The following is a 22,710-nucleotide window of genomic DNA, read 5'->3' as shown; positions in this document are numbered from 1 at the left end:
ATGACTTACAGCAACTTTTATAATGTGTTATGTGGGTATACACTGTATAACACATGATACATATGGAATACATAGAAAAAGTTTCCAAATAATGCAATATTTCCACATTTAACAAGTAATTAGCAATATGTCAGCTATAACCTTTTAGTCACACTAGCAGAATGACTTTATTAATAGCGATGTTGTCAGCTGGCAGGTCGCTCCACCACTTTGGTCCAGACAGAAATCTCAACAACTGTTGGATGGATCGCCATGAAATTTGAAGATTAAAAAGTTGAGTTGAGTTTGACATTTGTGGTTTTAAGGAAATCTCTCAACAACTATTGGATGGATTGCCATGAAATTCGGTCCAGACATTTACCAAGAGGATGATTTGTAACAACGTTGATGATCCAAATTTGTCCATTAATCAATGTCTCCATTTAATTTAACTTTAATCATTTTTAACATTCTGCCCTGAACACACACACATATTTTTGCACTTTATTTTCATGCACCCATTTAAATATACAGTGCTTGTGACACTTTCTCTATTTCTACATTTGCTAACTGATTGTAGAGAAAATCCTCGACTTCCATCAAACATGCCAAGAAAACGTCACTCACCTTCAACAGTGTAGCAAAGAAAGTAGCCAAATGACCTCAATGTCTCAGTCTCCATTAGCTAACACACATACGCACTGCAGCAAGTCCACTTCATCTGAAAGGAGTATAACTCTCCAACCCTCAGAAATTATGTTGCTTACTTTGGATCTCTCCCTCAGCAGGCCTTCCTGTCTGCTCTATTTATATAGCGGTGGTAGATTGAGTAGTAACTGTAGATTTTGGAGATTTATATCATATATCTTGGGGTGTTCTGTTTTAAAGAGTTGTAATTTGTGATTTCAAGTGTTTCAAGTTGCGACCTTTGATTTGCCAAACATGCAGCATTTTCATTCAACTTCCAATTTCATTATTTTTTCTTTCCATAAACCTCCCAGCCGCTCATTTGCTCCTACCTGTTTTTCTCCATTATCCCCCCCCCTTCCTCTTTTTTCTCCATCTACACCTCAATCCTGTCTCCCTCTGACAGATGAGTGTGGTCAGAGGTCATGTGGTTGTAATTAGGAGAGCGCTGCCTCGGCACTCTGCCCTGCTTCCTGTTTCTGATGTATGAGAAAACGGGCTTCGGTTCAGTCATCCCTGAAAACAGCTGTTATCCTCGGGGCTCAGCCTTCAAACTCCCCAACCTAAATAAAACTGTCTTTAACCTGTCTTCATAGTCTCATAACATTTATCACAACCTTCCCCACACTACTCCAGGTCCACCCTCCAATTTTCCCTCCACTTGATCACTTACATAACTGCAGAACTAGAGAGACGCTGGAATGCCAGAGGCCTCACAGCAATGATACTGCATTTATCAGCAAGGTATCTACTGAGTTGTAAATCTTGAGATCAGATCCATTATTTTTTTATTTTTTTTACAGAGGAATGTGTTAGTTTTGGATCATTAGACAGGATCATAGTTTATAATCCAGTTTTTCCTTTTTTTGCCATGTCCAATATCTTCTGGTCTGTTTTGAAGTTGCTTTACTTTCCTTTACAGGTGGCTCTTGTTATCCAGGTTTATTCTTTGGGAAATTCTCCAGCCTTCAGTCTTCCTTTCCAGTGAGTCAGGCAGTATAAAGCGGGCTTCACTTCGGTCCTGTGATCAACAAGTCAAGAGAAGAGTATTTATTGATAAGAGGGAACAGGGTCGTCGGTTCAAGTTTTGTGGCTAAGAAGAGACGGTCATAGTTTAGCTTCCAATCTGAATTTTATGCTTCCTTTAAGGAGAAGTTTGACATTTTAGGAAATATGCTTATTTGCTTTCTTGCCAAGAATGAAAAGATTGCTCATATTAAATATGAAACTACCACCAGCAGGCAGTTAGCTTAGCTTAGCAAAAAGACTGGAAACAGGGGGAAACCATAACAAAAACTGCCTACCAGCACCTCTTAAGCTCATTAATACATATTAAATCTGAAGTTGTGGTGTTTCATGGGCTTAAGTGCCAAAAAATTGTCTAGACAACAGTCAGAATAGTCTGAATTGATATTCTTATCTAAGTCTATAGGCAAGAAAGTGAAAAAGCATGTTACAAATTGTCCAACTATTCCTTTAATCTCCACATTTTATGTCATGAACATGTGCAAAATGAATGTGGATTTGATTACTGTGATTTAAGGCCCACTTCTTTTCAACTTTTAGTTGAAGAACTACATTTTTAACAATTTATTTGTTGTAAGTTTTTATTTTATTGCATTGCATTGCATTTTCCCTTGTTGGTAAAAATGGTAATTTCATTATTTTCCAGTTAACAGTACCCATTTAGTCGCCATCAAAATGACATAATACCAAAGCAGTGTAAAAGTATGATGTGTTTAACTATGTGTTTAACCATGAGACCACAGCACAGATGCAGTTGAAGCCTCTGGCATTGCCTACAACCTGTCCAAACACAAAGATCCTTCATCAAAATTGCTCACTGGTGAATGTGGGAGTAAGAGGACACCCAGGAAGAGGTTAGGAAAGACCCTCAAGGTGTTCTGGGAATCATTTTGGGCAGCTGAGAAAGTGATTAACCTGACAGGAAAATAAACATAACACTGCTACAAACATTTCATATAACTTGTAGTATTGTAAAGTTGATCGAAGCCTAATTGGATAATTCATTCTACGTGACCTCAGAGAAGAATATCATTTACCGGTTTAACTAAGGGTTGTGAACAGGGATTGCTTTGCTCAAAGGCATCAAAAGACAAGAAAAGTAAAGAGCACTGGCCCTGCAGTTGTCAGATTTCTAGTATGTTTCTCCAAGGACAGGCAGTTGGCAGGAAACTCATAGTTAAAATAGGATTAATACTGTCATTTTCATTTACAAGACAAGTACTTCTCATTTCTAACAAACAACATGTGCTGAAGTGTAGTGTTTGGGAGAGCTGCGATACCTCTTGCAATAGCTCTTGTTCATGTTAAGTTTGAAAGTTCTTATGTTAAGTTGCTTTGGGTAATAGCATCTGCCAAAATCTGATTTTTACAGATCTGCTTCAGTCACCCAAATTAGTCAAATCAAACTGTAACTTTTGAAGATATCCCGTTGATTTTACTAATCCGGGTGGATGAAGCTTCATAGTAGCCTCAGAAAAACTTTAGAATACATCTTTTCACAAAACGAAGACTGAATTTTGTCATCACATACATCGAAAGAGCATTAGGAAGTTATCTTCTAATGGTCAGTGTGAGCAAGAGGAATGATTACAGCAAGAAAAACCTGTATCAATGCTCATATGGACACCTGACTATTGTTTTAAGATAGACTTGAACCCATCCTTTAATATCTGTGCATCCCTGTGCACAGGCTGAGCGTTGAAATGCTTATGGGAGACAACGACTGTACCAATAATCCTGCTATTCTCTTTGTTAGCCAGTGTTTTACACCCAGCAGGGATAATTGAAAGTGAATTTAGCACTTGCCACTTGTTTATTGTTTAATAGGAACAAGTGAAACAGCCTGAACCTGGCTGGTTGTTTTCAGCAGTCTTGTAAAAGTTGAGTTAATTAGGCTGATCGTCGAAGCTGAGTGTTAAAGTGCACTTGTTATTTTCAATGAGCAACAAAGAGAGCACAAATATGTTGAAAAGATTTGGACATACACTTGTTTTACGATGATTTATTATTATTATTAATTTATTTTTAAAGGTTGATTTTTGTCATGTTTGGTTTCAATTCATTTTGTTCCCTTGATGCATTTTTTTGTCATTGTTTTCCAACACTTTGCACTCTAATGTTGCATTTCATTGTTTTTTAGGTGGAGTGGTTTTTTATCACCTGCACAAATCTGTTGATTCATGTTTGCTCACTTCACTTGTCAAGTTTTTAATGATAAAACTAAGACAAACCTAAACTAGGTCAAGTGAAATGCTGGTTCAACCAGTTCTTATTCAAACTAAGAGCTTGTCTACTGTCCATGCTGGAACAGCCTCCACCAGTCTGGGCTGGCAATTCAGGAAACTCTTCAGATGTCCTGCTTTGTTTCCCAATAGAGCTTTTCAGAACTCCACTCAAGGCTTAAAGTATTTACAACACTGCAGTCTGCTTTTCCTCTAGCAAAACCTCCCTGGGGACGGTATTACAGCTAATGGGAGAGATATGGCCAAACAGATGGAGCTGGCATGCTGCAGACCCATCTCTGTCTCTGACAGTTTGAGCTGGGTTTTTTGTTTGCTAGTTTGTTTGTTTGTTTTACAGAGTTAGCCAATTTTGGGGGTTAAATCTCAAATACCATGTCCTCATAGGACTGAGCGGTTTATTTGTGAGCCAAGTCCTATGTTGCATGGTGTAATTTGTAAAGAATTAGAAGGGTAGAGAAAATTCTCCTGCAGAAATGACAATGTGCAAGTGCTTTGTGGCTAAACAAGTGACCTTTTTGTAAAGGCTCATGATTTTGTGAAATATATGAAAACTTTTAGGTTACAGAACAAACAGAACAAAGACAGATTTGGTTAGCAATGCTTTAAAGGAGGGAATATTGTTAACATATACAAACACACACAAACATATACAGTATAGTCCAGTCCCAACAGCATGAGCGGAAGCACAGATTTAAGCTATAAAGACAGTTATTATACAGCTATTTACATAAACTGCTCTGCAGTTTGGAGTCTCTGTAAGACTACATAATATGAAATCTTTAAATCCTAATGCATCCCTGCATTTTGTCATAAAGCACCTTAAAATTTCATTTTAATATGTTGGGAAATGTTCATGTTTAAAGAGTCAGTTCACCCAAATCACAAAAAAGTGTTATGTTTTCCACCTAAACCTACCTATGCAGATATTTTTGGTGTTTAGAGATTCAACACAGTTTTCATTGAGACTATTTCTTCAGTGGAAAATAGTTCCAATAAAAACTATTGACGGTGCAGATTTTCCAGAGTAACCACATCACGGAAAGAGATTAGCTTTTTTTTTTCAGCACCCCAAACAAAATTTCGTTTCATCTCTATAATTGAGTCCTTTAGTTTAGTAGATTAGGGTGTGTGTAGGAAGAGATTCAAAAGTTGGAATTAACGCTGCACATGAAAAGAAGGGTCTGACTTCTAATTAGCCACCACACACCTCGAAGACATCAGCGACGGTAGAGATGTTGAGGTGTGCAATGTCGAGATAATACAGAGAGAATGAAGTGTTTGATTAAATGTTTTAGACTATGTATCAGTTTAATGTTTTGCCATCAATGTCTTGAACCATAAAACAAAACCTGAACTGAGAAGAGAAGCTCCAGAGAAAAGCAGGCCTATGCCAGAAGAGGCCTTCCTGAAACAGTCACTATTGCTGGGCGTTTGACGGACAGTGAGTGAAACCACTTCCTCCAGGTCAGCGAAACAGGATAAGACAACATCCTTACTCCTACACTCATGTGGGACCAATAGGAACATCCTCACATCAAACTTGAAAACATGCAAGGCCGCGCTCTGAGGTTTTGGGCATGGTTTCAAATTTCCTGCAGTATTTTAATGTTTCGCTGTGTGGCACTATTATATCAAGGTGGTGGGAAAAATTTCAGCAACGCTTCAGCAAATAAAACTGAAACTATCTGCACCATTAGGGGTTAGTGGGAGAATGTGTTTTTGCAATTTAGGGGAACAAACCCTTTAAAGCTAAGTGTTCTTCTGAGAGGCACAAAGGAAACATTTGTTAAAGACAGCAATCTGTCTGAACACATTTTAATCTGACAGAAACTCTATGCACGTTTAGAACCGTCATAGTACAGATATATAAAGTAATTACACAGATTTATGATTCCTGATAAATGATTTAACTTGTGTTTTTACACAAAGTCCCTGAAAGGAGTAATCCAAGAGGGAAAACTAGCACAGCACAGGAGTAGGAAAAATGATTTACTTTGTACAACAGTTTTTTCTAGTGCAAAGGAAGTAATGACATTCTTTCCTAATTATGTGCTGTGCTACCTTTCACTATATTATGGTTCCTTTTGGTTTTAAGATTTTTTAAGGGAAGTCCTCATTTAAGAAAACACAGTATGTTCCTCTCCCGGATGGAATGAATATTTAATAAGCACCAAACTTGTAATGTCATGTATTAGTTCTCCTCTCTTGGCATAAAGCAGTATCCACGGCAAAAAAGACGAAATAATCCGACACAGAGATTTTGCCACTCCACTCATCCCTCATCCCGTCCATTTTCACTGGACGCTAGGTGCCACCAGGTACCCGTTGAAGGTGATGTAAACATCCACGTCATCGCTGTAAACGGCGTTCTCCCTCTCCCTCTTGTAGAGTCGGACCCAGACCTCGTCATTAAGAGCCAGATCCAGCATGACGCTTTGACTCTGCATGATGGATCTCTCGCTGGGCTGAGCGTACAGGATCACCTGCTCCTTATCGTTGTGCATCAGATGGAGGTAGGTCTCCTTAAAGTTCCAGGTATGGATGTTGACGTTGAAGAAGTAGATCCCCGGCACGTAGCAGTAGAACTTGCCCTTGAACATGTTGAAGTGCTCGTGGAGGTTGACGAACACCGTGTCGAACACCAGAGCCTGGTAGTAGTCCACGCTGTGCAGGGACTTGCGACGTCCCACTGAGAAGGAAGAGTGAGGTATCTTGCAGGCGTCTCCTGGGGCTCCTGCCTGGCCTTTGCTGCCTTTAGGGCCCATGGGTCCCCGGTGCCCGTGGGGTCCCTCCAGACCTGGTTTGCCGGGTGTACCTTTATCCCCTTTGTCCCCTTTATCACCTGCAGGGATGAGAGGAAAGCCAGGTTAGCAGCACAGACGGAAACATCCACTTAATCTGGATTTATTTTATTTTATTTAACTTGGGTGTATAAAGGATATTTAAATATTTCAGCACTTAATATGTCTTTTTTTCAAGAATGGTCCAGACTACATGATTGGCCAGAGCGGCTGTAACTTCAAATTTCTAAGAACATGAAGAACACTGCAGATTTACAGAGGTGATCTTGCCATTTAGTCGAGTGCAGCTCTTACAAAGAAAACAGGTCAAAGCCTTTATCCGGGCTTTTAGTGCAGGACAGATCGTTTTGTCACACAATACCATTAAGCTTTTTTCTTTTATGATGGTTTCAAATCCAGAATTGGCAACAACATGCTGCAAGACCTTCACATCTGAAACTCTAAATCCTGCTTATAAATCTAAACTTGTATTTATCTTAATTTTAAGCCTCTCTTGGACTGTAACACAAGATGTTCTAAAAGAAGTTTGTAAGGAGGGTCTGCTGAAAAATGTGAGTTGTATTCAAGTGCTAGAAATTTTAAATGCTGAATCATTTAAATAATCTGTGACCTTTATTGAGCTCAACTGTGGAGCACTAGGAACTGCAATAACAGTGATGTAATTTAATTCTTCTAAAGTCTTCAGGAAAGATTATGTAATGCCAAAATGTGGAGAGAGAAAAAAAAAGAGAGAGAGAGAGAGAGAGAGAGAGAGAGAAAGGATAAAAGGTGAGTTTTGAAAGTTAGAAATCTCCTGGCTGAAAGCACTTGGCTGAAAAACAAAAACAAATCTCATACGGGAGAATTATAGTCTGGTTTCAAAATTATACACTTTAAGCGTCAAAACAGCAATTTCATACAGATGATAAACTCTGAGTTCAACAGATTGGAACACTGTAGCACATGTAATCAAGATAAGCACCACTATTTTCATCCTCATCTCACCATTCAGTGACCCTGCATGCCCCGTGCAGAAGCATCTGCATTCATAATGTCTCTCCGCTTATTTACTCAGGCATTTCCATTCATTTACTTTCTACAGTCTACTTCACATATGCTATACTTTGGACAGAGATAGCTGTTTCCCTCTGCTTCTAGTCTTTATGCTAAGCTAAGATGATCAACTCCCAGCTCTAGCTCCATAGAGTGATATGAATCTTCTCATCTAACACACAGTGAATAACTGTGGTTCCCAAAATGCTGAACTATTCCTTTTTTAGCTCATGTTTACAGTTTATATCCTGCTTCTGTGACATGTGGCAGTTTTCCGCCACAACAACCTAACATCTCCGGATTTTAAAATTATAAGAGACTTGACGGCAAGCTCTAAAAATGATTAATAAGCCTCTCTTACCACTCCTAAGTGAAACATCTCTGTTTAAGTGAATGTTTGGAGTGTTGCTGTTGTTGCCAGTGCTGTGCTATGAAATCCAGTGACAATGCTTACAGGCTTTTATAAACTTCATTATCCATATCACTATGAAGCAGCTGTACAAAAAAGGCCTGGGAGCTAAGCAAACATCCCCTTAATAATAAACAGAAGCAAATAAACTAAGAAGTAAAACAGCCTTTTGAAAGTGTTGTATTAAAAGTAAGACAGTTTTAGTGATTTGCAGTTGAGGCATAACATAACATCTTTAACCCGAATCATCTGGGTAAATTCAAACAGAAGCGACGCAGCCAACAGACTTGACTTCAAAAAGTCTTGCTATGTTGTCTCCGGGATGTTGTTTTACTTAGATCCCTTCAGGCAGGTCCTAATGTGGTCATGAGTTAAACACTTCTTGGTTGGTTAAACCACAGAGGAAGAAGCCACAGCATTGCCCTCGCTGTCTGCTCCACAGCGTGACCAACACTTCCTGCAGACCTGAGGTAAACACCAGTGATCCCTCTCTACAGATCCACAACGATCTGTCCAGCTGTGACCAGTGTCAACAGAAAGAGGACAGTTATAGTAGTTTCCACAAACAACAGCTTAGCACCACCTCTATGCTTGATGACCATATATGGGACTGATGTGTCAACTTTACATTCTGCATTTTCTTTTTTATTTCTTAGTGTTTACAAGAGCAATAACCACCTTCATACAGTGTTAGATACCACTTTGTGATGTCCAATAAATTCCTGGAGCACATTTGAAACAACTAATGCTTATTTTCTGGTTCAGTCCCTTACCATCAACATGCCTCATTTCTTCTAACTGGGCTGGTTATTCACAATATTTTTCAAAATACCCAATATGCCCCATGGCTACACTGCAAATGTACATGTTGAGACAGTGAAAATTGCATATCTATTTCATCCATCATTGATTCCACTCTGCATGAGTGAAACAAAAAAAGGCTAGAGAAAAGCGCTGGCTCTTTGGATTAAAACACGACATTCTGTTTAATTTAAATGTGACATCACGTTGTCTTTATTGGATCTGTTATTTGCATTGAAAGGACAAGACAAATATGCTGTAAAACAACAAAATGGTTCCAGATATGGAAGTTACGTTGCCAATATTTTAGTTGAAGTGTCAAAGTGCTAAAGGTTCTGGACTAAAACATCTCACACTTGTGTACAGATGGACAAAACGGAAAAGCAGGAACACAAGAAACATCTGTCAAGTTTAAATCCAAGATCTGGCGCTATTTTGGATCTCACTTTTTAAAAAGACAAAGCATCATGATGATGATTGAAGCTGTTTGTAAACTCACGTATCACAGTAATATAACCAACAAACTGTTTTGCCAAAAGCCTCTAAAAATATATCAGTCTATTCTGATTATTAAAAAAATGAACAAAATTGTACATACAGCATACAAACTCTACTGGTATACCCTTAAGACTGAATCTACATCTGTGAAACAGCACGGACTCTGGACCAGAAACAGGCAACATCAGCTGTCTGTGATCAACACACTAAAAACAGACATTGCCTCGTCATTGATCAGGAGTCAAAGCAAGTTCAGAGAAAGATTAAGACCATCTTTGAATGTAGACAGAGGTAACCATCACCCCACCATACGTGATACCATTTGGCATCATGTCACTGAAGTTCCACACTCAGATCTTGGGATGACCCCTAAAGGTGCAGACACACCGAATCCGTTGATGGATGTCAAGTCAACGGATCCCATTCATTTTCTATGGAGAGCAGGAGATCTGGCTGTGTATGATGGTGCATGATGGATACTGCACAGCATGTTGACGGACCAACAACTGTATCTGAATTTGCATAGTCACAACTCGACCTCAACTTTATGCAAATGAGGTCCGTCCAGCGGAATGCGGATGGCTCATAAAACTCAGGCCATGCTGATCAATTATGAATCAATATATTACTGCATTGCCTGTTTCTAGCCTCAAATGTTTTCAGAAACATACTTTAACATACTATTTAGCTGTAAAATTATTTGTGATGCAGCCACCATATTGACAATGGCAGAGCAAAAAGCAAACACTGCCAAACTCGCAATACGTCACCCACCACATCACCCACTGGCCACAGAGTTCAGTGGACCGGTGCATCCAGATCCGTCATCGCCGGAGTCTGTGTGTCTGTACCGTAAGCCATGGATAAGATAAGATAAGAGATGATAAGAGAAGGAGTTGACACAACATCTAAAACTTTGACTTCACACTGACATCTTACATGAGCGCCTTTCGAGACCTCCATCATTGCACAGCTGCGATTCAGCAACACTTCTGTTTTATTGCTTCATTTGAATCAACAATGTGGGACAAAATGCAGCCTCAGGGGTTGACAGCTCTCAGAAACAGATCGGTTTTATCCTATTTCTTCTGAAACAAAGACCCTTTTCCTTTGAAGTAATCAAGGACCTTGAAAAAAATAAATAACTGCAATAGTTCCTAGAGTATATTTTGCGTTTGCTTGATCTCTCACTGGCTTCTGAGTGTCAAATAATATCATTTTGACAAACCATGAATTTAATCATTCAATTTTCAGTAAAGGTTTAAACTGAGTTTTGGTGTGCAGGCTCTTAGGGCTGCATACGTCTTGGTCCATATGTGTGTCTACATTGTGTCAATCACCATCATCAACCATCATTTTTTTGATACTGCAGAGTCCAGTTAGTTTATGGCCATGTGGAAAGTTCTACTTCAGCCGCAAAGACTTTTTGGCTTTTGATTTGTGTCCAAGAACTCAAAATTGGACTTTGGTCCCTTCCATGGAAAAGTTCCTGAGTTCTGCAGTAAAGGGCCTTAATTACCTAAAAATATGTGCGTGCATGCATTGTGTTTGCATGCCTGTGTGAGAGAGAGTGAGAGAGAAAAATGAGATTTTTTTCCTTTTCTTGGTTCAGCGGTTGGACTGGTTTGGGGGTTGATCGTGGGTCAGAACAGACCTGGAATGTCCAGCTATCAAAGGACCGGCACATAAAACAACAGAGTGATGACACATTGTTTGGACCACACTTTTCAAGTTGGCCACTAAGACTTCGGTATTAATTATTGTATGTTCTCACGAAACCCTCTCCAGCTGTGATGGCGTGACTCCTGGATATAAAATCCTTGTATTCTTAATCTCTTTCTTTCATCACATTTTTCTATCACTATTTCTCTGTTTCACCAAAGTTTAAACACATACTTGCACATACAAATAAAGTCACACGAACACACACACACACTCAACTAGACACAATTGTTTTCCCAATTGGACTTCCTCACTGATTTACAAAGCAGTAATTCATATAAGCTGTCAAAAACATGACTGTTGGTCTTGGCTCAGAGTGTGTTAATAGGTTTGATACCTGATTGAGTATCAACTTGGATCAACTCTGATCATGAAGTGAGTAAAAATAACCACAGGAAAAAAAATTGTTGTTTCAGGCAAAACCAAAAGTTTGAGAAAAAATCAGATGTTTTACTACAAACCAGCCAGTATTCCTACGCCTGAACATCCAGCTCTGGGTTTGCTGTTGTTTGTGATTATTTGATTTAACACAAATTGATTTAGAAATACACTCCAGCTGAGCATAACATCACCAAATATTTAAGATCATGCACATTTCCAGGTCTATATTTATATTCTGGGGCTCTATTGGAATAACTTTACATGATTTACAGTTTAAAAAACTCCTCATTTATCTTATACTGGTTCTTTATGCAGCCCCTCAGTTAAGCCTCTTTCTGAAACAGGCTATGTTAGCTCCTGTCTCTTTAAGGCGCCCCTCCCAATGAGCCCACTCTGTTTTAATTGGTTAGCTCTCAGAAGCTGCCCCTTGGCTAAACAAACAGTAATAGTAGGATTGTTGCCAGAATTCAATCCAAAATATGTGAGATTACATTGTGGAACAACCTTAGCAACAAAGGCTACCAACGGACGACCGTTTGTGGGCACACACGAACAATCTGATGTCATCACAAGGAGGAAGTAGAGGCAACATTTCAAACGGAGCATTCAGGGCAGGCTGAAGCCCTGACTTTTGACTTGCAGGGAAAATTTTTTAAATACGTTCACCTCAAGTTTTGGACTTTTGACCATATATAACATAGACATCCGACATCATAACAATATAAAAATAACATACAATCACATAAAGCATGATATGTCACCTTTAACATAGAGCCTCAAGATTAGCGGCCACCTTAAGGCTCTTTAAATCCAAGTTTATATTGTAATGTTATTACAAAACAAATTTACAATTGATCACATTACCACTAAGTTATTGATAATAAACTAACAGTAACCACACATGGGTTGGATTGCTAATCCAGCCATTGTCCTGATGCATCATGGTGCTGCCAATGTTGGTGTTCTTTCTGTATTTGGTATTTGGTAGTTTTTACTCATCATATCTTCTTCTTTGGACTGGGTTTGGGTCATTGGATCCCTTTTTTAAAAAATGAATTCATATACGTTGGGTTCAGGAAACCCTTTAGGCCCATTTCGGATCAGATCCAAAAATGTGAACCCTTGAAGACCTCTACATCTACCTCTACTACCCATTTTGCTACTTCCCTTTATGTTGTGTTGATACAGGCGTGTGTATGCAGATGATATTCTTCGACAGATTGCAAACAAATGAATTGAAGGTGAAGGTGGTTTATTTTTTGTACTCAGTTTCCGCTGTATGCATTTAAATAGAAGGGATGTGTTTTCTGGAATTTGCCAAATAAAATGAAAGCTATTCTCCATGACTAGTTAAATTTCTTCACTGCATGGCTTACAAAAATTCAGATGTTGATATGCATTTTCTATGACAGATGCTGTCATAATCTGTAAAAGTTGTTCATACTTGGCAATCTGTTTCCTGTCTGTTGAATAGAGGTTGATTTTTAAAGTGGTTCCAGGTTTTTTCTTTCGGTGGAGTGTCTAATTTCCTTTTCAAAGGAGTCTCGCTTTTATACTTTGTCTCATTCCTACTTAACCATCAACGCATGGTAACACTTCAGCAACACTTTTCCATTATAACATATACAGCTTGATTACTCTTCTGATTTAACAGTAGCCTTGCCAGACACACAACCATCTGGAAAAGAGGAAGCGGTGACACGATTAAGGGAATGTAGCTGGGAGACAGTGACACAAATACTCTAGGATATATTGTTTTTGGTGAATGAACATGCAACCTTTTCAACAAAGACTGTATTTTTTGCTAAATACAGACATATAAACCAATGATAAAGGCTGACTCTCCATATTCTACTGTATTCTGCAAGAAACAAAGGAAGAACGTGGAAACCGAAAACTGACGACTTGCCAAACGGACAGGATGTACAGCTTAACTTAAAGTGGTGCTTCTTAAACTGCACACAGGTTGAAGTGAGCAGTACTCAGTAGCTGACAGAAGCTAATCAAGGCTCTGGTACCTTTGAGGATGGTCATGTTGATGACAGTGCGGACCTCTGGCATCTGGTATTGGGCCGCAGCTGCTGAAGGCTCAGAGTGATCGCAGCAACGTCTGCAGAGTCTGGAAGGAGGTCTGGAGAGGGGGGGGACACAGCAAACCAGGGGGAGGAGCAAAAGCAGCCTCAAACACACTGCCAACATGGCTGTCACAACCTACGAGTGGAATGGAAGAAAAAGTAAGAGGAGTTAAAAAGTTATAGGGGTGAAGTTAAATGTTTGTTCAAATAAAGCAAGGGCAGAATCATGATTTCATTGGCTCTATGTGACTCTAAAATCCATTTTAACACACATTAAATACAAGTTTTAAGTTTCTCCAGAAAAAAGTCATGAAAAAACTGAAACAGTTTGGGCCAATTTAGTTGTTTGGTGGTGTATTTCAAGTTCAATCATAGATGACATGACAGCAATTCAAAATATTTCTATGGTATTTTGACGGTAAAATAATTCTCAAAGGTTGAAAACAGTGACAATAATCCTCTTTTCTGTTGGTTGTTGTTGGTTTTCTCTATAGACTCATTATTTTGTGTGCAACAGGAAAAACATAGAAAGAAAAATCCATTGTAAAAAAAGTAGTAGACATACCAATTTCTCAAATGACAGTTGGCTTAATAGACCATAATGCAATGCAGCCAAGATATATTGCTGTTTGAATAACGAGTGCAGTGGAAGTCATGGAAATGTCTCAGTGAAGTAGTTACCTAGGGATCAATGTGCTCATCTTCACAACAATTATGTGACGTTTTTTGAAAGGTTTCCACAAGAAAAAATAAAAAATGGGATACATCAAACAAGCAAAAGGGGAAAAAGGAAAGAAAATACAACACTTCAATGTCGAGTAACTTTCTGAAAATACAGCATCTTGAAGACAACTTCAATTTTCATATAGGATCCAGAGGTTTTGGATTAAGAAATATAAGCCCTGGAGAAAAAACTGTTGGTTTAAAAGTATGTGGCTCCTCATCAACACACACACACACACACACACACACACACACACACACACACACACACACACACACACACACACACACACATAGACTTGACTTGATATGAAAACATCAGCAGCTTTTGATATTCTCTGCATGAGCTCAGAGCAAGAAACACTTTCACACACACATTTCCAAGGACAACATGTGCTGCTGAACCTGTTACTCTTGGCACACTTCTTCTGTGCAACACGCACACACACTAATTGTGTCTTGTTGTTCCCTCTGAATAAAATTTCTTAAATAACATTGCATATAGAAGTACAAAATATCTTTTTTTTTTACTTTTAATGTAGTCATTTGACTACCTTGAGAGCTTTTAATTGTATTTAGCGATAATGAAACTCGGTCGAGTGAAAATCCATAGCTACAGAAAGCTTTTTAGTCCGTCCTTCTGTGTCACATAGCATAACATTACATAACACAAAACATATGGTGCTCAGTTGATGCTCTGATCCACAGAGCCTTATGGTAAACTGAGTGCACATGTTTCTAGGATGTATAATCCAGGAGGGGGATGGAACTCCCAGCTCTGGATCACACAAGACCATGATGTGGCATTAAACCCAGCTGGTTAAAAAATAATTAAATATGTCTTAGCATTTCTTTAAGCATACTAAATGTATATAATTTGCCATATAAGTCATTACATGTGCAATTTTAATGTATATAATAACTGTATACAGTATTTTGAGCCAAATGCAAACTAAAACTCCACTACAAAACTTTTTATCTCTCCCAAATTGACTGACAGTTCTTTTAATACAATAACAAACAATGGACAACATCCAAATCAAATCATTAAAGCTGCTTCATATGATTTCTTTTGTCCACATGGGGGCAGAGGAACTCCAAGAAGATGACAGACAACAGTTCTCACATATTTCTCTATTTTAAAGTTTTTAAGAATAACATATTAGGGAACAGTTGCCTATTTAAAGATCCTGTTGGCATTACTTCAAATTTCTGGTCACCTGACAAATATAAATCCAGTATTCTTTCCTTTTATCTCTATTCTGGTTTTCACCAACTCCTGAGAAAAATACCGAGGTCTTCAGCTGCCAGATGTTTCACTATGTTTGCCAGCTATTCTCTAACTTTGTGCGTCTGCTGTTTGGTGCTGGGCAGGTAGCGTACAGTGGATTTATCAGAGCTTATTTCCTGAAAAACAGCTGCGGGTTGTTGTGGGAAACAAGGTTGATGAGAGTGGAGTTTGAGGACGACCAAAACACTGAACTAAAACAATCACCAGATAAATTAACAGTCGTGTGACTTGTCGATCCTGTCCTCTCCTTCTTTTTCCATTGCATCTTTCTACTGTCTGTCTTTCTCCGTCTACAGTACATCTCACTTTCCTTCTTTCTATCTCTTCCTGATTTCTCTCTGTCCCCCTCTATATTTTGTCATCCATCTTCATCATAAGCCTCTGAAGTTCACAACCGTAGCAGTAATCCTCTGAAAAGTAAGACGGAGAGGAGAAAACAAAAATATGAGAAAGATGAGAGTGAAAAAATAAAACGAGAAGAGGCGCATGAGAGAGATAACAGAGATATTCCCAGAGGTTTTTTTTTTTTTTTACAGTGATGGGTGAATTTTAACAGGATTTGAGATGATGGATGGAGCATGACTGCGAAAAAAATGAAATGACTGGAACTCTGCCTCAATATTTTTATGTGTCTGATTATAAAATATGATCTGAACAGCTATTATCAGAATACGCTTCACTATCTCAGCCAGTCAGATGTCAGAGAATACATTTCCGAATGTGTAAAACTCTTTTTTTTCAGGTTTGCAATGATAACTCAAATTCCTTTGGTGTCAACATTACAAACCATCAAAATAACAAGAGCTAATAGGACATTGATATCATGTAGGAAGAAGGGTAATATGGCATCTTGTTGTTAAAACAAGGAGAGTTTCTTGCACTGGTGTGGATAAGTATAACATATTTTTATCATTTTGGACAGCTGTCAACAGTATTTGAAACTATAGGGAGGAGATATTGTAAGCTTTAAATCATCAAAACAAAACCTGACTGCTTCTAGTTGCCTCTGTTTTCCCCTGTGGTGGTTCATTTTTACAGTAAATCCTACATCACTTGAATGCAACATATGGGTTTTGATGGGTGCACTGAGGTGAGAGGATGTAAACAGGGATTCACAGATGACTAAACCATGTTGGGAAAGTTAGTTGAAAAAGGTTATCAATTACTTGTCACATATTACTCATTGAAATGTAATTGCATTACTTTATTCATTGCTCAGCAGTAAAAGTAATTACAGTAGTTACTGTTAATAACCCTCCATCAAACTCCCTGTAAGATGCAAACAAGTCGACCCACAAAATGTTTAATTAAGAGATCATTACTGGGATTAGTAACCATGATTTAATTACTGAATTTTAAATTTTAATCCATTACGCTACTTGTTACTGAGAAAAGCTCAACATTGTAAGGTGGAAAAGGTAAACTGCTGTCAGCAAAAATCAGAAACCAATCAACATCAACCACCTTTGTTGAACAAAGTTGTATTACAACAATAATGATGTAGGAGGGAAGACTGCTTCTATATTTCTGGCCCCTGGTGGCCAACAATGGGTGAAATGAAAGAAATTAGATTTTTATTGACTTACGTGTAAATCACATTCCATTGGTGTAGGTTGTGTTTACACTTCATATACTCTATGTATGAAATCTCTTCAACTGCTGCACCTCCATCTGGTGTGTTGGTATGAACATGAGCATTAAATGGCAGAAATGATATGCTTCACTCAACTCCCCATCTGGGACTGCAGTAATATGTAGCATCAGGGTCCTACATCATGGCTTTTTCTGTCTTTTCCTTTTTTTTTTTTCTTTTTTTTGATTCATTGATTGATTGATTGACTTTATTGTCCACCTCGATGGAAATTTGTCTTGGACTGCTCCCAAAGTACAGCAAAATACATACACTATGCATAGCGCTACACACCAGTAAAAACATACAAAATATACAATATACAGTAGTGCAAAATAAGCAGGTAGCAGCAGGTAGGTTATGAGTCATTCTGCCAAATTGGTGCCATTTGCAAATTCTTCATCTTTTTTTAGCACTGTATCTGATAACACACGTCTTGTGTAATGTTTAAATATTCAAAATGTGTAATGGTCAATCTCAGGCCATTTTATTTATTTTTACAAGGTTTCTAAATGACAAATACTTCATATGAGTAACAGGACTGAAAGTAACAGGACTGACTTTTTAGCATAGCATTAGTAAATACATGAAATGTAGTTACATTGCATCAGTGCTAATAGCATGAGGACCCTTAACAACTTCAAGTGGTTTATCAAAACTATATTTAAAAAAAACAACATAACATTGAGAAATAATTTAGGTAACAGGACTGAATGTTGAGAATGACATTTTCAGTCATACTTACAATATGATCAAAAATACAGAAAACAGAGTGAGAGAACTTACTTTTGTTCTTCCCATGGCCTTCAGGAGACTCAAATGATGCTGCTTTCTATTGATCATGTGACTTGTGGAGTGTCCGCAATTTTTAGAGGGGGGAATGTGTCACGGTAACAGGACTGAGGGAAAACCTGGGGATATGACTAAAAATGTGTATTTTAACTCACATATTATGAATTTTCTGATGAGAAAATGTATTTTATGTCTAAATGGGAAATACAATCACAAAATAATTAAAAATAAAAAGATTTCTGAAGGATTCTGATCATTATATTTCATGGTGAAGTGTAGTGTTAGGGAGTGGGGATGGGCTAAAATGTTATTTTTTCAGTGTTCTAGATAGTTTTTATTAAGGTTTTACATTATATACATTCAAATTGCAACTAGGACAATGTACAGGACGCTTTGCTTGATAATATAATGTATTATACAGATACTTTTCATGCATATATACGCATGCTATGTCCTGGAGACAGAAAAGGCACTAATTTGCTGAAATTACCATTATATAAATAACACTGGTTATTAGTTATTGTTAAAAATATAGCATAGGAGTGCAGGGGATTTTTGCAAAACCTGCAAAAAGATTCTGCATATTTATGTTTCATGCCTTGAAGCCATGATCCTCAGAAATATTTTGTGCTGAGGTTTTTTTTCCCCATATCGATGTATACTTCAAAGTGGTGCCACAACATTGATTTCTTGACATCTGTCCACTCAGTTGGACCTGTTCGCAGTGCTTGATTCTAAATAATATGGATGTGCAATAATATAATCCATTAAACTACTGGTTAATATACAGACAGGTAACAAATTAAAAAAAAAAACTGAATGCTTGACCCCTAGAGGGAAGGGTTACTGCAAATCAATACAAAGTTGTTCTGAGTCATCACCTTTATCCTATGATGAAACATTTCTATCCTGATGGGAGTGGTCTCCTCCAGAATGACAATGCCCCAAAGATATTCCCTCATTTGGTGTTTTGATGATGGTGGTGGAGAGCGCTGTCTAACACGTCAGCCCAAAATCTCCCATAGCTGTTCAATTTGGTTGAGATCTGGTGACTGCAAAGGCCATGGCATATGATTCACATCATTTTCATACTCAGCAAACCATTCAGTGACCCCTTGTGTCCTGTGAATTGGGGCAATGTCATTCTGGAGGAGGCCACTCCCATCAGGATAGAAAAGTTTCATCATAGGATAAAAGTGATGACTCAGAACAACTTTGTATTGATTTGCAGTGACCCTTCCCTCTAAGGGGACAAGTGGACCGAAACCATGCCAGCAAAATACCCCCCACCAGATCCCCTCACTGTGGGGGTCTAGCATTCAGATTTGTATTGGTTTTCCTTTAATTTGTCACCTGTCTGTATATACATTGCTGGTACTGTACTTCCCACACCATCATTGTCCATGCACATGCTCTCTGATTAAATGCATTTGCTGGATGCATGGCTGCTTGTGCAAGAAAGAAGAAGAAAAAAAAAGAAAGCTACTGATTTGAATACCAATGAAATAAACAAACATCCTATAAATTGTGCAAGCACAAAAACAGAAAAGCTTAAAACATTTGACACATTTTCATGAGCGGCTTAATAACTTGCAGTTTCAGGAAATTTCCTCATGTATTTGTATGACAGAAACTAAGTTAGTCTAATTAAATCCATTACATCATAGCATGATTTCACCTCCTCTCTCCTCCCCCCCCAGAGACCACTGGGCACCCCCTCAGAGATGTGTGCACAGTTTGCACCCAGTTACACACCACTAATGATCTGAACACACACTGCTGACATTAGCCCAACCACAACACATATGCAACAGCCATAATGAAATCATTTAGGAAGCCACGTCTACAACGCCAGAGCATCAGTTTGGCATGCAACTGCACTCCGGATAAATCACACACACACACACACACACACATACACACGCACGCACACACACACCGCATGCCGCGTGTGAGAACGTGCACGCCGAGGTAACTTCTTAAAAAAAAAAAAAAAACACTGCTGCTGAGTTGGCGACTTGTGAGTAACTTCTTCAATCCTGCACGTCTCTGCACGCACGCAAACGCGCCGCCGGGTATTTGTTCTTCGTCTTCTTTTTTTTTTAAAACTCCGGAGGATTATTTTGCAGAGTCGTGAGACAGACTGTCATAAAGTCGTTGTCACATCATGTCTGAGTGTCTGGTTGCTTTTCTTACCTGGTGAAGTTTCACTACAGCAGAGGAGGAAAAACGGAGTGCTGGTGTCAAGAGTGAGAGGAGGAACTACTGAGGAGCAAGCTCTCTCATTCACTCTCTCTCTCTCTCTCTCTCTCTCTCTCCCATACACACACACTCTCTCCCTCCCTCTCTCTCTCTCTACACACACACACACATACATACACACACACACACACACACACACACAGGACACACACACCTTTACACCCACCTTCCCTCATCAAAGAACATCAAAAGTAAGTCTTTCTCCCTCGTACCCCAATTATGTGCCCTCATCTCCTGTGATCACCTCCTGTTCTCCCCCCCTCCACATACTCCACATCCATCATTCTTACTTACAAGTTTCAAAACAGAGAGCCAAATGTGGCACGAAAGGAACTGTCACCACCCAAATAGGAATGTAGGTCGAGTCTCCCTTTGTCTCTTCTCTGTCTGAATTTTACTTTACAGTGTCCATGACTCAGATCCTGGATAGCAATAATGCCTTTTCCTTTCATTTGTCCTGTGCTTTCCTATTCTGCATGCCAAAAATAACTTCATTATGTCACCTCTTATAAACTCCCACTGTTGTACTTAAATCACGCTGTAGGAGCTTCTTCTCTATCATTAGACCTGTCCTCTTTTCTCCACTCTCAGCTGATTCGTTATCTCTCTGTGGGTGAAAGACTCCGTTGTTATGTCATGATTATTTGATATTGTTGTTATTGTTGTTATACTTCTCTGTGTTTCTCTCTCCTCTCTCCCACTCCTTCTTTCTCTCTTTCAGCCCAACCGGTCAAGTCATATGGCCGCCCACCTAGAATCCGGTCCTGCTCGAGACTTCTTCCCATTAAAGTGGAGTTTTTCCTTGTTGCTGTCGCCAAGTGCTCGCTCATGGGGGGAATGTTGGGTCTCTGTAAATTAAAGAGTACAGTCTAGACCTGCTTTATGTGAAAAGTGCCCTGAGATAACTTCTGTTGTCATTGGCTGCTATATAGATAAAGTTGGCTTTACTAAAGCATAAGAATAATGTGCTTGTAGAGCAATAAAGATACAATTTATCACACCCAGATCACAAAACTTACTTTGGTTTCTCTCACACAGAATTTCTGAATCAAAAGTTTCACTTACTGTAACTTGCAATGAAATACTTGCACTGTATCCATCAGACGTGGACCTCGCATGTGCACAGAGAAAATAATCATTACTTGGTAAAATGCAGTTGCTGTGAAATATAAAACCAGCAGCACAGAGCACACTCAGCATGTACGTTTTTATTGGCGTACTAAAATGAAAACAAAACTTTGATAAAATGACAGCTGTGTTTAACTGATTGATTAACAGGGCCATACAAAGAGGAGGGTCATGAAGCATGCACTTCCTGTAACAAACTGCATGTTTCTGGCCCTTTGGGATTAAACACAGGAAGAGACTGTTTCTCTGCTAGCATTATAGCCTCAACATTACACAATGCATTATACTGGCAAGAAAATAATTATCTTTCCCTTCTTATTGGCATTTCTTTTTCAGCCTAAAAATCACAAATATCTTGAAATGACTCGTAGTATTATCAGAATTCATCAGTGTTTGAAAAGTTTCCCACGAGGGAGAAAGTGGGAAGTGAACTAGTGCTGCCAGAAGAAGCATTTAGCCTGCATGCTCAATTGGTCTACAAAAGCCTCAAAAACTTTTTAGGTGTATGCGCCTACTGAGAAACTTTCACTGGACTGATTGAATTGAAATGAGTTATTGTAATTACAGGTTTCTGACCTGTAAAAAGTGTTTTTTTATCAGCATCCAAGTTGCAAATATGACTTGGAAACTCCGATTTTTCTGAAAGCTCTGATATATCTGACTGGAAGCAAAACAAATATGGATGCCTCACATCAGCTTAAGATCATTATTCAGTATAATTAGACTTAAATGTCGATGGACAGTATTTCTATTCTCACATGACCAATCTCTCCCATCAATCCCGTATAACGTGAACATGGCATATACAAAAAGATTCAGATGAAGGGAATAGCTTCCTCTGACAATCTCTGAGGTTTGCTGAAAGGCAATCTGGGAAATGCAGTAAGAAAACCCACCACCACTGCCATCATAAATATCTCCTGATGATATATTATAGTGTACAGTAAGATCAACTGAGGGGGGAAATTCCGTTTGATAAACAGACTGCTGTGATCTAAGTCAAACTGGAACAAAGTCACTCGCTCCTTTTTAGTGGCCTTGGCCTGGAGCCCACTTGCATTTAGAGCTCTCATTGCTTGAGACCCACATGGAAGGATTACTGTGATGATAAAAACAGTTAATTATACAGCAAGTACACCCTGTGCTGCCTCGTAAAGATCATTTGGTACCAACTGTACTTTTTTCTGACTCGCTGCCTTAGTGAATTTCTGTACTGGGCTCACAGTGTAC

At 38.7% G+C, this 22,710-nt stretch overlaps 1 protein-coding gene across 1 annotated transcript; it reads right to left on the bottom strand.

Annotated features, from left to right (window-relative positions):
• Positions 1 to 2,092: 2,092 nt before the first annotated feature.
• c1qtnf6b (C1q and TNF related 6b) lies at positions 2,093 to 20,418 on the bottom strand. Its single transcript, XM_067585385.1, has 3 exons — positions 20,287 to 20,418; positions 13,598 to 13,790; positions 2,093 to 6,777 (listed from the first exon to the last, which is right to left on the bottom strand). The coding sequence occupies exons 2-3, from the start codon at positions 13,776 to 13,778 to the stop codon at positions 6,230 to 6,232; spliced, it is 729 nt and encodes a 242-aa protein (XP_067441486.1). The 5' UTR covers positions 13,779 to 13,790; positions 20,287 to 20,418; the 3' UTR covers positions 2,093 to 6,229.
• Positions 20,419 to 22,710: the final 2,292 nt, after the last annotated feature.

The sequence above is a fragment of the Thunnus thynnus genome, chromosome 3, assembly GCF_963924715.1.
Source record: "Thunnus thynnus chromosome 3, fThuThy2.1, whole genome shotgun sequence".
Taxonomy (NCBI): Eukaryota; Metazoa; Chordata; class Actinopteri; order Scombriformes; family Scombridae; genus Thunnus; species Thunnus thynnus.
Note: the sequence above shows the minus strand (reverse complement) of the source record. Positions and strands in the feature narration are given on the sequence as shown.